Source organism: Oryx dammah, unplaced genomic scaffold (assembly GCF_014754425.2).
Source record: "Oryx dammah isolate SB20612 unplaced genomic scaffold, SCBI_Odam_1.1 HiC_scaffold_11, whole genome shotgun sequence".
Taxonomy (NCBI): domain Eukaryota; kingdom Metazoa; phylum Chordata; class Mammalia; order Artiodactyla; family Bovidae; genus Oryx; species Oryx dammah.
Window position 1 is genome coordinate 50,417,448 of NW_024070195.1, and position 18,292 is coordinate 50,435,739.

The 18,292-nt window shown below is 37.1% G+C and overlaps 1 protein-coding gene and 1 pseudogene across 2 annotated transcripts in view; one reads left to right on the forward strand and one right to left on the reverse strand.

Annotated features, from left to right (window-relative positions):
- The window catches only part of KHDRBS2 (KH RNA binding domain containing, signal transduction associated 2), an 831,701-nt gene that overhangs the window by 675,755 nt on the left and 137,654 nt on the right, over positions 1-18,292 (forward strand). Inside the window, exon 8 of one of the 2 annotated variants that reach the window (XM_040249230.1) lies at positions 17,849-17,882. The exons of the other annotated variant lie outside the window; for it this stretch is intronic. Coding sequence (XP_040105164.1) covers positions 17,849-17,882 — 34 coding nt within the window. The remainder of the gene's footprint in view (positions 1-17,848; positions 17,883-18,292) is intronic. 2 annotated transcript variants of the gene reach the window in all.
- Positions 687-924, reverse strand: LOC120870239 (annotated as a pseudogene).

The following is an 18,292-nucleotide window of genomic DNA, read 5'->3' on the forward strand; positions in this document are numbered from 1 at the left end:
TAGTGATGGACAGGGAGGCCTGGCGTGCTGTGATTCATGGGGTCACAGAGAGTCGCACACGACTGAGCGACTGAACTGAACTGAACTGAATGTGTTAATGAATATACAATATAAAAGAGGTAAATGATGAGATCAGAAAATTTGAAAAGGACAAAGTAAAAGAGTGAAAAGGTGAAGTCGTGTGTGTGTGTGTGTGTGTGTGTGTGTGTGTGTGTGTGTGTGTGTAAAGGCAAGCTTTATTTCAAAACATCTTGGAGCAGTTAGGGGGTCCTCAACCACAACCTAGTAGGAGAGATTACAGTTACATGTACATTTGAGAGAAACTCAGTAGGGAGGCTTGCCCAATATTTGCTCAGTTTCCTCTTCAGGTTGAAACTATAAAGGTAAGGTTGAAGATGCCCATGATGTCTTTGTATTCAGACACACTTTTTTCAGGAAGGAAGACATTGAGAGTCAACTTAATTGAGAGAACCAGCTTAATTCCTAAAATAAATATTTCACTGAGAATACAGTTAATAGCTTTCTCACACTTCACATTTTTAAAGGAGGCACAGAAGTTCGATTCACATTCTAAGCCATTGAGTTAGTAAAGATTTTGTCTCCATCTCATAGGAAATAGATTACATTCAATTACACTTCACAACAACTAACTGGAAAATACCATCGCTAACTGTATATACCAAAAGCTAACTGAAATATATCATTACTTTTGAAGCACTGGCTGGGTTGGCATCTGTGATAGTAACCAAATAAGTGAGGTTTCTGTGTAACAAGCACTGGTGCTGTAACATTCGACCCACCTTTGTTCTGATGTCCCATGATACAGGGGATCAGCTAGTCATTCTCCTCCAGGAGCTTCTGGATTATTTGCTGAGTAACTTCAACCTTACCTCTCAGCCAGTCCAGTACAAACATCATTGACATCTCCAGAAGCCAGATTGGCAACTAGCTTCAGGCCCTGCAAACCAGCAAGCATCTGCTGCTGCTGCTGCTGCTGCTGCTGCTAAGTCGCTTCAGTCGTGTCCAACTCTGTGCAACCCCATAGATGTCAGCCCACCAGGCTCCCCTGTCCCTGGGATTCTCCAGGCAAGAATACTGGAATGGATTGCCATTTCTTTCTCCAAGTAAGCATCTAGATCAGAACTAACCATAAAGTGGTGTGGCATGAGTCTTCTTGAAAGAGGTGACCATTAGCCCCACCATAGAGCTGCCAGGTTGGCAATCCACAGACTGGAGAACGATTGTACCAAAAAATTTTTGCACTATTGCAAAAGTTCTAAGCCCCACAACAGACTTCCCAACCTGGGGATCCAGCAAAGGGTCTGGGAATCCCCAGGGAATCTGACTTTGAAGGTCAGTGGGATTTGATTACAGAACTTCCACAGGATTGTGGAAACAGAGGCACTTGGAGGGCACAAACAAAACCTTATGTGCACCAGGACCCAGGAGAAAGGAGCAGTGACCCCACAAGATACTGAGCCAGTCTTGCCTGTGAGTATTTGGGAGTCTCTGGAAGAGGTGTGCGTTGACAGTGGCCTGCCTCAGGGTCAAGGGCACTGGCAACAGCAGTCCTAGGAGATATGTTTGGCATGCTGGCATAGGTCCTCTTAGAGGAGATTGCCATTACCTCTACCATAGAGATTATAGCCTGCCATAGAGACTAACACTGTAGGACTGGATGGCCTCAGGCCAAACTATAGGGAAACAGCACAGTCCTGCCTATCAGCAGAAAATTCAATTAAAGAAATATTGAGCATGGCCCTACCCACCAGCTGCTGCTGCTGCTAACTCGCTTCAGTCGTGTCTGACTCTGTGCGACCCCATAGATGTCAGCCTACTAGGCTCCTCTGTTCCTGGGATTCTCCAGGCAAGAATACTGGAGTGGTTTGCCATTTCCTTCTCCAATGAATGAGAGTAAAAAGTGAAAGTAAAGTCTCTCAGTCGTGTCGGACCCTTAGCGACCCCATGGACTGCAGCCTACCAGGCTCCACTGTCCTTGGGATTTTCCAGGCAAGAGTACTGGAGTGGGTTGCCAGACCCAATTTTCCCCATAGCCAGTCCTCTGAAGGGGAAGCTTGCATGAGCATTTTGACTTCATGCGTCAGAGGGCAGACTAAATGAAAACCATAGTCTCAGAAAGCTAACCAAAATTATCATATGGAGCACAGTCTTCTGTAACTCAATGAAACTATGAGCCATGCTGTGTAAGGCCACCCAAGATGGACAGGTCTTTGTTGGAGAGTTCTGGCAAAACGTGGTCCACTAGAAAAGGGAATTGAAAACTACTTCAGCTTCTTGCCTTGAGAACTCTGGGAAATTATGAAAAGGCAAAAAGGTATGATACTGAAAGTTGAAACCACCAGGACTGTAGGTGTCCAGTATGCCACTGGAGAAGAACAGAGAAAAGGCCTTAGGAAACATTATTATGAGCAAAGCTAGTGGAGGTGATGGAATTGCAGCAGAGCTATTTCCAGTCCTAAAAGATGATGTTTTAAAGGAGTGCACTCAATATGCCAGCAAATTTGGAAAACTCAGAAGTGGCTACAGGGCTGGAAAAGGTCAGTTTTTATTCCAATCCCAAAGAAGGGGAGTATCATTAATGTTCAAACTGCTGCATGATTGCACTGACTTCACTTGCTAAAAAGGTAATGCTCAACATCCTTCAACATAGGTTTCAACAGTTTGTGAACTGAGAGCTTCCAGAGGTAAAAGCTGGATTTAGAAAAGGCAGATAAATCAGAGATCAAATTGCCAACATCCATTGATTACAAAAAGAGCAAGGGAATTCCAGAAAAAAAAAAAAGTCTACTTCTGCTTTACTGACTACAACAAAAACTCTGACTGTGTGGATCACAACAAAGTATGGAAAATTCTTAAACAAATGGGAATAAAAGACCAACTCATCTGCCTCTTGAGAAACGTATATGCAGATCAAGAAGCAATAAGTAGAACCAGAAATGGAACAAGGGACTGGTTCAAAATTCAAAAAAGAGTATACCAAGGCTGTATATTGTTGCCCTGCTTTTTAAAATTTTATGTAGAGTACATCATACAAAATGCCAGGCTGGATACATCACAAGCTAGAAACAAAATTGCCAGGAGAAATAACACTAACCTCAGATATGCAGATGACACCACCATAATGACAGAAAATGAAGAGAAACTTAAGAGTCTCTTGATGAAGTTGAAAGAGGAGAGTGAGAAAGCTGGCATAACACTCAATGGTCAAAAAAGACAACACAGAAATACAAAGAATCATAAGAGAATATTATGAGCAGTTACATACTAACAAAAGAAAATTCTGAAAGAGATGGGAACACCAGACCACCTGACCTGCCTCTTGAGAAATCTGTATGCAGGTCAGGAAGCAACAGTTAGAACTGGACATGGAACAATAAACTTGTTCCAAATAGGAAAAGGAGTACGTCAAGGCTGTATGTTGTCACCTTGCTTATTTAACTTATATGCCGAGTACATAATGAGAAATGCTGGACTGGAAGAAACACAAGCTGGAATCAAGATTGTGGGGAGAAATATCAATAACCTCAGATATGCACATGACACCACCCTTATGGTAGAAAGTGAAGAGGAACTAAAAAGCCTCTTGATGAAAGTGAAAGTGGAGAGTTAAAGAGTTGGCCTAAAGCTCAACATTCAGAAAACAAAGATCATGGCATCTGGTCCCATCACTTCATGGCAAATAGATGGGGAAACAGTGGAAACAGTGTCAGACTTTACTTATTTTTTTTTTTTGGGGGGGCTCCAGAATCACTGCAGATGGTGACTGCAGCCATGAAATTAATAGACACTTACTCCTTGGAAGAAAAGTTATGACCAACCTAGATAGCATATTCAACAGCAGAGACATTACTTTGCTGACTAAGGTCCATCTAGTCAAGGTTATGGTTTTTCCAGTAGTCATGTATGGATGTAAGAGTTGGACTGTGAAGAAGGCTGAGCACCAAAGAATTGATGCTTTTGAACTGTGGTTTTGGAGAAGACTCTTGAGAGTCCCTTGGACTGCAAGGAGATCCAACCAGTCCATTCTGGAGGAGATCAGCCCTGGGATTTCTTTGGAAGGAATGATGCCAAAGCTGAAACTCCAGTACTTTGGCCACCTCATGTGAAGAGTTGACTCATTGGAAAAGACTCTGATGCTGGAAGGGATTGGGAGCAGGAGGAGAAGGGGACGACCTAGGATGAGATGGCTGGATGGCATCACCGACTCGATGGACGTGAGTCTGAGTGAAGTTCGGGAGATGATGATGAACAGGGAGGCCTGGCATGCTGCGATTCATGGCGTCACAAAGAGTCGGACATGACTGAGCGACTGAACTGAACTGAACTGAACTGAAAGGAAATACACAGATTCTTAGAAAATATTAACTTTCCAAGATTGAACCAGGAAAAATAGAAATTATCAACAAACCAATTACATTAATATCAAAACTATGATCAAAAATCTCTCCAAAAACAAAAACCCAGACCTAGATGGCTTCACAGGTGAATTCTATCAAACATTTAGAGAAAAGCTAATGTTTATTTTTCTGAAACTCTTCCAAAAAGTTGCAGAGGAAGTAATATCATTCTATGAGGCTACCATCACCCTGATACCCAAACCAGGCAAAGATAAAACAAGAAAATTGCAAGCCAATATCATTGATAAACATAGATGCAAAAATATTCAACAAAATTCTAGCAAACAGAATTCAACCAAACAGAATTCAACAGCACATTGAAAAGCTCATACATCATGATTAAGTTGGGTTTATTCCAGGGAAGCAAGGATTCTTCAATATATGCAAATCAATGTTCTACACCATAGTAACAAATTGAAAATTTTGTTAAAATAAAAACCACATGATCAAGTAGATTCAGGAAAAGCCTTTGATAAAATTCAACACCTATTTATGATTCAAACTCTTCAAAAAATGGGCATAGAAGGAACTTACCTCAACACAGTAAAGTCCATATATGATATACCTGCATTATTCTCAATGGTGAAAAACTGAAAGCATTTCCTCTAAGATCAGGATCAAAACAAAGGCACCACTTTCATCACTATTATTCAACATAGGTATGAAGATATAGGTATGGAAGATATAGGTATGGCAATTAGAGAAGAAAAAGGAATAAAAGTAACCCTGATCAGAAAAGAAGTAAAGTTCTCACTGTTTGCAGATGACATGATACTATACATAGAAAAGCCAAAATGAAACTATCAGAAAATTAATAGAGATAATTAATGAATTTAGCAAAGTCATGGGATACAAAATCAATACACAGAGATTAAGGAATCAATCCCATTCACCATTGAAACAAAAAGAATAAAAGATCTAGGCATAAACCTATCTCAGGAGATAAAGAACTGTATGTGGAAAATTATAAGACACTGATGAAAGAAATCAAAGATGACACAAACAGAAGGAGAGATATTCGATGTTCTTGGGTAGGAAGAATCAATATTGTAAAAATGACTGTACTATAAAATGCAATCAACAGATTAAATGCAATACCTATCAAAATACAAATGACGTTTTTCACAGAACTAGAACAAAAAAATTCACAATTTATATAGAAACATAAAAGATCCCAAATAGCCAAAGCAGTCTTAAGAAAGAAGAATGGAGCTGGAAGAAGCAACTTTCTGACTTCAGACTATACTACAAAGCTACAGTCATCAAGACAGTATGGTACTGGCAAAAAACAGAAATATAGACCAATGAAATAAAATAGAGAGCCCTGAGAGAAATCCGCACACCTATGGTTACCATATTTATGACAAAGGAGACAAGAATATTGTATGGGGCAAAGATAGTCACCTATTTTCAATAGGTGGGGCTGGGAAAATTGGACAGCTACATGAAAAAGAATGAATTTAAAACACTTCATAATGCCTTACACAAATATAAACTCAAAACGGATTAAAGACCTAAGTGTAAGACCATTAAATATAAAACTCTTAGAGGAAAACAAGCAGAACACTCGATGACATAAATCAAAACAAGATCCTCTATGACTCACCTCCCAGAGTAATGGAAATAAAAATAAACAAGTGGACCTAATTAAACTTAAAAGCTTTTGCACACCAAAGGAAACTATAAACAAGGTGAAAAGACAACCCTCAGAAAGGTAGAACATAATAACAAAGGGAATAACTGACAAAGAATTAATTTCCAAAATATACAGGCAGTTCATACAAGTCAATCCCAGAAAAGCAAACAACCCAATCAAAAAGTGAGAAAAAGACTTAAACAGACATTTTTCCCAACCAGACATACAGATGGCTAACAAGCACATGAGAAGTTGCTCAACACTGCTCAGTCCTGGAGAAATGCAAATCAAAACTACAATGAGATACCACCTCATATCAGTCAGAATGGCCATCATTAAAAAGTCTCAAAGAATAAATACTGGAGAGGGTATGGAAAAAGGGGAACACTCTTGTATTGCTGGTGGGAATGTAATTGATACAGCTACTATGGAAGATAGTGCGGAGATTCCCTTAAAAATAAAACTAGTAATAAAACCACCATATGACTCAGCAATCTCACTCCTAGGCATATACTCCAAGGAAAGAAAAATTTAAAAAGACACATATAGCCCAATTTTCATTGCAACACTATTTACAATAACTAGAACATGGAAGCAACCTAGATGTCCATTGACGGAAGAATGAATAAAGAAGCTGTGTTATATATATGCAATGGAATATTGCTCAGCTATAAAAAGGAACACGTTTGAATCAGTTCTAATGAAGTGGATGAACCTAGAGCCTATTATACAGAATGAAGTAAGAGAAAGAGAAATTCAGAAAGAGAAAATAAATATTGAATACTAATGCATATATTTGAAATCTAGAAAGATGGTACTGATGAATTTATTTTTAGGGAAGCAATGGAGAAACAGACATACAGAACAGACTTATTGACACGGGGGAGGGGAGGAGGGAGAGGGTGAACTGTCTAGAGAGGATCACATGGAAACTTACACTACCATATGTAAAATAGATAGCCAATAGGAATTTGCTGTATGACTCCAGGAACTCAGAGGCTCTGTAACAATCTAGAAGAGTGAGGGAGGGAAATTGGAGTGAGGGGACATGGGTGTACCTATGGCTGATTCTTGCTGATATTTTACAGAAAATAACAAAACTCTCTAAAGCAATTATCCTTCAATTAAAAAATAAATTAATTAAATGAAGAACCTGGATGGAGGGGACTAAGATCATGGCATCAAGTCTCATCACTTCATGGCAAAAGGGTGGAGAAACAAAGGAAACAGTGACACACTTTATTTTCTTGGGCTCCAAAATAACTGCAAATGGCAAGTGTGGCCATGAAATTAAAAGATGCTTGCTCTTTGGAAGCAAAGTTATAGCAAATCTAGACAGCATAGTAAAAGATAGAAACATCACTTTGCTGACCATAGTCCACATAGTCAAAACAATGGGTCACCAATAGTCATGTACAGATGTGAGATTTGGACTACAGAGAAGGCTGAGTACCAAAGAGTTTATCCTTTTGACCTGTGGTGTTGGAGAAGTCTCTTGAAAGTTCCTTGAACTCAAGGAGATCAAACCAGTCAATCTTAAAAGAAATCAACCATGAATATTCTTTGTAAGGGCTGATGCTGAAATTGAAGATCCAATACTTTGGTCACCTGATGTGAAGAGCTGACACTGGAAATGACCCTGAAGCTGGGAAAGATTAAGGGCCTAAGGAGAAGGGGGCAACAGAGGATGAGGTGGTTGGGTGGCATTACCAACTCAATGGAAATGAGTTTGAGCAAACTCTGAGAGATAGTGAAGGACAAAGAAGACTGGAATACTGCAATAGGCTCACAAAGAGTTGGACATGACTGAGTGACTGAACAACAAACAAGGTGAAGTATATATAGACAGTTGAAGTTAAGTTGCTTTCAGCTTAAAATGGACCATTTAACCTATAATTTTTGTAAACTGCATGGTAACACAAACCAAAATCCTAGAACAACTGTATAGAATATAAAGGAAAGATAGCATATCACCACAGAGAATCACCAATTTACAAAGGTAAGCAGAAACAGGGAAAATGTGAAACAAGGAAAGTATAAAATAATTAATAAAATGGCAACAGTAAGCCCTCTCACATCAACAGAAACTCAGTGTATATGGTTTGAATTTAAGAATAAAATTCACAAAGTGACTGAATGGAATAATAAATAAGATCCAAATATATAATTTATACAAAAGCCTCCTTATAGACTCAAAGTAATGGGTGGAAAAAATATTCCATGTAAGTGAAAATACAAAGAAAGGAGAGAAATATGTACAACAGAAAAATTAGGCTTTAATCCAAAACCTGTAACAAGAGACAAAGAAGGTCTTTATATAATACAAAGGGGTCAGTTCATCAAGAAGATATAACAACTGTAAATATATATGCACCCAACATAGGAACACCTAAACATACTAAGCAAGCACTAATAGTTGTGAGAAAAAGACAAAGATATAGTAACAGTAAGGGACATCAGTACCCGTTATCAACAATCGATACATCATTTTCCAGGCCAAATAATCAATGAAGAAATGATGGTTGAAGCATATATTGGACCAAAATGAATTCAACAGATATTTTTAGAACATTCTGTCCATACAGAAAGTGGAATACAGGTTCTTCTCAAGTGTAGTTGGAATATTCCCCAACAATGACCATACGATAAGGCATTAAACAAGTCTTATGAAATTTAAAAATGTTAAAATAATATGAAACATCTTTTCCAATTACCAGGGACTGAAACTAAAAGTCAACAACTAAAATAAAGCTGGCAAATCTACAAATATATTGAAATTAACACTCTCCTGAGCAAGGAATGTATTAAAGAAAAAATCAAACCCATAATTTTTAAAATCTCAAAATAAATGGAAATGGAAGCACAGCATACAAAACCCACATTTTTGCCTCAAAAAGCAGTTTTGAGAGGGAAGTATACAGTGATAAATGCTGATCTCAGAGGGGAAAACAAAAACCTAAATTTATACCTCAAGGGAATAAAAACAGAAGAACAAACAAAGGCCAAGGTTAGCAGAAGGAATAAAGTAACAAAGATCTGGAAAGAAATAAATGAAATAGAGGCCAGAGAAAGCAACAGAATCAACAAAACTAAGAGCTTTTAAAAAATATAATAAAAAAATAATCAAAATTGGCAAGCCAAGGAGGACTTATCCCTGGGATATGAGGATGGTTAAAAATATGGAAATCAATCAATATGATAAACCATGTTGATAAAATAAAGGTTAAAACATATGATCATTTTCATAGATAAAGAAAAAATATTTTACAAAATGCAATATTCTTTCATTATTAAGACACTCAGCAAATTAGAAAGAACATATCTCAGCATAATAAAGGCCATATATGACAAATCTACAGCTAAATTTATATTAATTGATGAAAATTTTTAAATGTTTTCTCTAGGATCAGGAATAAAGCAGGACACTCACTCTTACCACTTTTGGTCAATATAGTATTGGAAAACTTAGCTAGAGCAATTGGGGTGAGGGAGAAATTTAAAAAAAAGTCTATTTCAAAAGAAAGAAGCAAAATTCTTTATTTGAAGATGATTTTGTAGAAGGCAATAGCAACCCACTCCAGTACTCTTGCCTGGAAAAATCCCATGGATGGAGGAGCCTGGTAGGCTGCAGTCCATGGGGTCGCGAAGAGTTGGACACGCCCCAGAGACTTAACTTTCACTTTTCACTTTCATGCTTTGGAGAAGGACATGGCAACCCACTCCAGTGTTCTTGCCTGGAGAATCCCAGGGATGGCAGAGCCTGGTGGGCTGCCTTCTATGGGATCGGACAGAGTTGGACACGACTGAAGCAAGTTAGCAGCAGCAGATGATGATTTGATCTTATATATGGAAAATCTGAAAGACTCAATCAAAGTCCTTGGAAATAATCAAAGAATTCAATAAAATATTATATATATAAATCAACTTACAGAAATCAGTGGTGGTTTTGTACACTAACAAGGAAACATGAAGAGTCATGTAAATAAATTATCTCATCCATCATTCACAATATCATCAAAAACAATAAAATACTTAGTATCAAATTTGACCAATGAAGTAAAAGATGTATATAATAAAAGCTATAAGAACAAAACCTTTGTAAGAAATTGAAAAGATACAAACAAGTGGAAAGATACACCATGTTCATGGATCACAGAATATCATAAAGTGTCCATACTATTCAAAGACTTCTATTGATTCTGTGCAACCCCTATCAAAATTCAAATGGCAATCCTAAAATTTGTATGGAAATAAAAAAGATACAAAAATAAATCAAAGAAATCCTGAGAAAGAACAATGCCAGAGGCATCATACTTCCTGATTTCAAACTAATATACTACAAATCTATAGTAATTAAAATGATGTGATGCATGATAAAAATAGACCCTTAAACCAATGAAAAAGAATAAAAAGCCCAGAATTAACCTCCCACATATATGTTCAACAAATATTTGACAAAAAAGCCAAAAACACTCAGTGGTGAAAATCTCTTCAACAAAAGGTGTTGGGGAAACTGCATAACGACGTGCAAAAAAAAAAAAAAAAGAGAGAAAAGAGAAAATTAAATTGGACTCCTATCTTACACTGGGGTTTCCCAGGTAGCACTAGTGGTAAAGAACCTGCCTGCCAATGCAGGAGAGAAGAAAGGCAGGTTTGATCCCTGGGTCAGGAAGATCCCCTGGAAGAGGAAATGTATTTTTCCCTCCAGTATTCTTGCCTGGAGAATCCCATAAACAAAAGAGCCTGGTGGGCTACAGTCCACAGGGTGGCAAAGAGTCTGATACAACTGAAGTGATTTAGCATGCACATCTTACACTACTTACAAAAATGAAAAAAAAATCAAAATGAATTAAGGACTTAAACATAAAACCCTGATATCATAAAACTCCTAGAAAAAAAACAGGGAAGAAAATCGTCAACATTCAGTTCAGTTCAGTCACTCAGTCATGTCCGACTCTTTGCAACCCCATGAATTGCAGCATGCCAGGCCTCCCTGTCCATCACCATTTCCCAGAGTATACTCAGACTCACCTTCATTGGGTCCGTGATGCCATCCAGGCATCTCATCCTTTTTTGTCCCCTTCTCCTCCTGCTCCCAATCCCTCCCAGCGTCAGAGTCTTATTCAATGAGTCAACTCTTCGCATGAGGTGGCCAAAGTACTGGAGTTTCAGCTTTAGCATCATTCCTTCCAAAGAAATCCCAGGGTTGATCTCCTTCAGAATGGACTGGTTGGATCTCCTTGCAGTCCAAGGGACTCTCAAGAGTCTTCTCCAACACCACAGTTCAAAAGCATCAATTCTTCGGCACTCAGCTTTCTTCACAGGAAATTATTTTTCAGATATAACACCAGAAATCTCAAACAACAAAAGCAAAAATCAACAATTGGGGCTAAATCAAAATAGAAAATTTCTTCATAGCTAAAGACACCATCAAGAAAATGAAACAGCAACATGCAGAATGGGAAAATTATTTGCAAAATGTATATTGATAAGGGGTTAATATAGAAAATATATAAAGATCTGTTGTTGTTTAGTCACTGAGTTGTGTCTGACTCTTTGCGATCCCAATGGACTGTCACCCACCAGACTCCTCTGTCCATGGAATTTTCCAAGCAAGAATACTGGAAAGGGTTGTCATTTCCTTCTCCAGGGGTCTCTTCCTTTCTCAGGGATGGAACCCTGATTTCTGCTTTGTCAGGCGAGTTCTTTACCACTGAGCGATCTGGGAAACCCCTAATAGCTGTGTGATCTTGTGCAAAAATTTAACTTCTTTGGTCAGAAACCAGTTTAAAACAGAAAAATGGATACCCTAGGCTATTAGGATAACAAGGAGTACCCTAATGTGTACAATGTACTCAGAAGTATTTAGTAAAGGGGAAGATTTGTTAGAAGCTTTTTAATTCCCCATCTTGACAGTGTAAAATATTGAACCATGAAAATGACTATTTTGGAAGAGTTACATTTGCCATCACATGAGATGGTTTAATGCTCAAAGGCACCCCTTCCCCCCATCAAATCTTTAGGGCACGACAAACAACATTGCTCATATATTACGTTAAAGGTACTGGAGATGAAGGAAAAAAAAAATCTTACAGTTAAGTAGCAAACTATCTTATTGTTGGGACAAGTAGAATATTAAGGAATATGTTATTTGAAGGGGGAATGAAAGCTTGTCTGCAGTCCAGTATAACAGAGAAAGATAAATTTATTAAAAGTTATTAAAGTTATTAAAGTTATTTTTCTGGAAGCTGAAGAGTCAAGATCTTTTTGCAAACCTTTGAAAAAAATCATGGTTCAGAGCTTTTATATTAGATTCTGGAGGGTAATTATGCTCCTAGAATGTAAGGCTATAAACATTTCTTTGACATATATATATATATATATATATATATATATATATATGTCATGAATTTCTTCGTTTTCCCACCCCAATCGCACCCCACCTTGGGGGAATTGTTCAGCACTTGTTCGAGTTCCCCTGATAGCTCCTGCAAAGCAGGAGACCCCAGTTCAGTTCCTGGGTCAGGAAGATCTGCTGGTGAAGGGATAGGCTACCCACTCTTGTATTCTGGCCTGAAGAATTCCATGAATTTTATAGCCCATGGGGTCACAAGGAGTTGAACACAACTGTGAACGATTTTCACTAGACTTTTTTTCCACTTTTGACCAGGAACTTTCTCTGGGCTCTCAAGCTCCTGACATGGTTAGTTTGTAATAGCTGGTTAGACAGGCAGCAGAACAGAACCATTCAATAACAAAAATAAGCAATTTGATTTTTAAAATGGGCAGAGGAACTGTTTTGCTGAAAGTTTTAACTTTTGTTTCTGGTCCAAAGGATTCATTAACAAAAGGCACTACTTACTATAAACAAATAAATACTTTCAGTATTTAATAGAGAATTACCTAACTTACTTTCAATATACAGTAACTAAAAGAAGAGAGAAACAGAAACTGTAGATGACAGTAAATACATCACCTAATTGGGCCAATTCAAACACCATCCAGGCTCAAAGAGTGCTGGGAAGTCCCATGTAACGGCAATCTGGAGTCCCAGTTGGGAAAAGGTCTTCCACAGATAAAACTTCAAAATTGTCCTTTGGGGAGTGTTCACCTACAATCTCAGGTTGCAAACTGACAAATTGTAGCTCTGGTTTTATGTTAATATTTTTTACAATGTTGTTTGTTTTCTCTTGCAAATCTTGGAATGTTGTTAAGCACCAGACTTAGTTATCTAGACACCCTCCAGGGGCTCAACAATTCCAAGATCTGCCCCTGTCTTACCTATAGTGCCCCTGGCTTACTGGTAACAATAGGTGCACTCAGGAGCAGTCATGTAATCAGGGAAGTGTCCACGGAGGTCATAAGCAAGATGTCTACTTACTTTCTTGTCTCTGAAGCCTGAACTACTTTCATTTAACTTCCCTAACAGGAATTAAATAGACATTTTACCAAAGAAGACATCCAAATTGCCAACATGTACCACAGTAAGATAGCATCTCACAACTATTAGAATGGCAATCATCAAGAAGACAAGGGATAAAAAGTGTTGGCAAGAATGTGCAGAAAATGGAACACTTCTTCATGGAAATGTAGATTAGTTTAGCCTTTATGGAAAACAATATGGAGATTTGGGAAAAACTTAAAAATAGAAATATCATATGGTTTAGGGACTCCACATTTGGCTGTATATCCAAAGGAAATAAAGAGAGAAGTTTGAAGAACTGTACTAAGCAAAGTCAGCCAGTCAGAGAAAGACAAATAACATATGATATTACTTATATGTGGAATCTAAAATATGACACAGATGAATTTACCCACAAAAGAGAAACAGACTCACAGACATAGAGAACAGACATATCAAAGGGGAGGAGGAATAGGCAAGGGAAGGACCGGCAGTTGAAGATTAGCACATGCAAACTATTATATAAAGATGGAAAGAAAAACAAGATCCTACACTATAAGCCATAATAAAAAAATACAAAAAATGACATATAGATATACCTGAATCAGACAAAACTCAGATATATCTATCTATATAGAGATATAATTTTATATTTTTATAATTATACTTATATAAATTATAAAGATATACCTATATAAATATGTAAATAGAAATTATATAGATATACAAAGAGACAGACACAGCTAAGCGAGTGAACAGCAACAATATCCAAATCACTTTTGTGTATAGCAGAAATTAACACATTGTAAATCAACTATACCTCAAAAAAACTTTTTTATGTATGGCAAAACCAATACAGAATAGTAAAGTAAAATTAAAAAAAATAAAAAATTAAAAAAGAAATTTGAAAAAAAAATAGATATGAATACTTTGTCTTACTGGGTTTTGATGAAAATTATTGAAATAAGATACATCTCAGACACATGTGATGAGATATTAGAGTGGTATTATGCCCATAGGGAGTACTGTAGTGGTGTGTTTGGCAGTATATGTCCTCTCATGCTCAACAAACATTTTCTGCTTCATCCCACTTCCTCCAGATGCAACATTGAAACAGGACTCTCATTTTTTTCTTTTTGTGGTCAAAATATATGTTCAGCTAGGTGTCTTTGTGCTAGTTTAAATTATCTTTTACTTTACAAAATGTTTATGAATACATATGATGCTATATTAAAGCAGAAAGAAATTCCTTTCTATAAAAAACTTCTTAGTTTTATTCTTTATTATCACTTACATAATTTAGAAAGCTGCAGTGATTTTCTTCCACAGATTTTGCATGTATGTTTATATGTAAACTTAAAATATAGGTAGCTTGAAAACTCAAAGTCATTATCTGTGTTTTACAAAGTAATAAAGAATTCACATTGAATTATGGGCAGTTCTCATATTCAATGACATATTTTCAAAAGTGTCCATCTGTTCTTATAAACTATTGCTGCAGCATACAATTGTTGTTCACTCACCCAGTTGTGTCCAACTCTTTGGACACCATGGACTGAACAACAAAAGCAATTTCAATATCAATTCAGTTCAGCTCACTCACTCAGTCCTGTCTGACTATGTGTGACCCCACAGACTGCAGCACAGCAGCTTTCCCTGTCCATCACCAATGGAGCTTATTCAAACTCATGTCCTTTGAGTCGGTGATGCCATCCAAGCATCTCATCCTCCATTGTCCCCTTCTCCTGCCTTCAATCTTTCCCAGCATCAGGATCTTTTCAAATGAGTCAGTTCTTCACCTCAGGTGACCAAAGTATTGGAGTTTAAGCTTCTGCATCAGTCCTTCCAATGAATATTCAGGACTGATTTCCTTTAGCATAGACTGGTTGGATCTCCTTGCAGTCCAAGAGACTCTCAAGAGTCTTCTCTAACATCACAGTTCAATATATACAATATATAATGTATAGGGTTAAATTATATTCTTTCAAAATTTGTAGAAATCAAATATACTGACCTCTTTAAAATAAAGCCATAAACTTTTTAATTATAAGTGGAATCTTACAGATAAACAAAATTAGAGGCATGCTATGTATTAAAATTTTTAATTTAAATTTATTTATTTTAATTGGAGGCTATATACAATATTTTATTAGTTTAAAAAAAAAAAAAAACTATAGGGACTTCACAAAAAAAATTTGTTTTTCAAGTTCCTTAACTATTTTATGGATTCTTTTCTCATTGTTCACTATACCATTTTCTAAATTATGTACTATTTTATTTGTTTATATAAAACCTCTAAAGGAGATCAGTCCTGGGTATACTTTGGAAGGAATGATGCTAAAGCTGAAACTCCAGTACTTTGGCCATCTCATGCAAAGAGTTGACTCATTGGAAAAGACCTTGATGCTGGGAGCAATTGGGGGCGGGAGGAAAAGGAGATGACAAAGGATGAGATGGCTGGATGGCATCACCAACTCGTTGAACGAGAGTTTGAGTGAACTCCGGGATTTGGTGATGGACAGGGAGGCCTGGCGTGCTGCAGTTCATGGAGTTGCAAAGAGTTGGACACGACCGAGTGACTGAACAGAATTCACTAAAAGCATTAAAAAGGAAAAATGATGAAGTGTAGTTGATTTACAATTCTGTATTAACTTCAAGTGTTACAGCAAAGTGATTCTCTTATACATATACATATATTCATTTTTTTTCAAATTCTTTTCCCATATAGGTTTATCGAATAGAGTTACCTGTGATATGTAGGTCCTTGTTGGTTATCTATTTCATGTAAAGTAGTGCTTGTATGTTAATTTTGAACTCTTAATTCATCCCCACCCCATATTTCTCCTTTAGTAGCCACACATATATTTTCAAAATCTGTGAGTTTGTTTCTGTTTTGTAAATAAGCTTATTTATATCATTTTCTTTTAAAAAATTAGATTCTACATGTGAGTGACAGCATCTGATATTTGTCTTTTTTGACTTACTTCTGATTTAGTATGACAATCTCCAGGTTTATCCATGTTGCTGCAAATATCATATTACATTCTTTTTTATGACTGCGTAGTATTCCATTGTATATACGTACCATATTGTCATTGACTTCTTTATTTATTTATTTAAATTTTTATTTTTACTTTATTTTGCTTTACAATACTGTATTGGTTTTGCCATACATTGACATGAATCAGCCACGAGTGTACATGAGTTCCCAATCCTGAACCCCCCTCCCACCTCCCACCCCAAATCATCTCTCTGGATCATCCCCGTGCACTAGCACCAAGCATCCTGTATCCTGTATTGAACATAGACTGGCGATTCGTTTCTTACCTGATAGTATACATGTTTCAATGCCATTCTCCCAAATCATCTCACCCTCTCCCTCTCCCACAGAGTCTAAAATTGCATTCTATACATCTGTGTCTCTTTTTCTGTCTCGCATAGAGAGTTATCATTATCATCTTTCTAAATTCCATATATATGTGTTAGTATACTGTATTGGTGTTTTTCTTTCTGGCTTACTTCACTCTGTATAATTGGCTCCAGTTTCATCACCTCATTAGAACTGATTCAAAGTATACTTTTTAATGATTGAGTAATACTCCATTGTGTATATGTACCACTGCTTTCTTATCCATTCATCTGCTGATGGACATCTAGGTTGTTTCCATGTCCTGGCTATTCTGCGATGAACATTGGGGTGCACATGTCTCTTTCAATTCTGGTTTCCTTGGTGTCTATGCCCAGCAGTGGGATTGCTGGTTCATAAGGCAGTTCTATTTGCAATTTTTTAAAGGAATCTCCACACTGTTCTCCATAGTGGCTGAACTAGTTTGCATTCCCACCAACAGTGTAAGAGGGTTCCCTTTTCTCCACACCCTCTCCAGCATTTATTGCTTGTAGAATTTTGAATCACTGCCATTCTGACTGGTGTGAAAAGGTACCTCATTGTGGTTTTGATTTGCATTTCTCTGATAATGAGTGATGTTGAACATCTTTTCATGTGTCTCTTAGCCATTAGTATGTGTTTTTGGAGAATGTCTATTTAGTTCTTTGGCCCATTTTTTGATTGGATCATTTATTTTTCTGGACTTGAGCTGGATAAGTTGCTTGTATATTTTTGAGTTTAGTTGTTTGTCAGTTGCTTCATTTTCTATTATTTTCTCCCATTCAGAAGGCTGTCTTTTCACCTTGCTTAGAGTTTCCTTTGTTGTGAAGAAACTTTTAATTTTAACTAGATCCCATTTGTTTATTTTTGCTTTTATTTCCAGTATTCTGGGAGGTGGATCATAGAGTATCCTTCTGTGATTTATGTCGGAGAGTGTTTTGCCTATGCTCTCCTCTAGTAGTTTTATAGTTTCTGGTCTTACATTTAGATCTTTAATCCATTTTGAGTTTATTTTTTTGTGTGGTGTTAGAAAGTGATCTAGTTTCATTCTTTTACAAGTGGTTGACCAGTTTTCCCAGCACCAATTGTTAAAGAGATTGTCTTTCATCCATTGTATATTCTTCCCACCTTTGTCAAAGATAAGGTGTCCATAGGTGTGTGGATATATCTCTGGGCTTTCTATTTTGTTCCATTGATCTATATTTCTGTCTTTGTGCCAGTACCATACTGTCTTGATGACTGTGGCTTTGTAGTAGAGCCTGAAGTCATGCAGGTTGATTCCTCCAGCTCCATTCTTCTTTCTCAAGATTGCTTTGGCTATTTGAGGTATTTTGTATTTCCATACAAATCGTGAAATTATTTGTTCTAGCTTTGTGAAAAATACCGCTGGTAGCTTGATAGGGATTGCATTGAATCTGTAGATTGCTTTGGGTAGTATCCTCATTTTCACT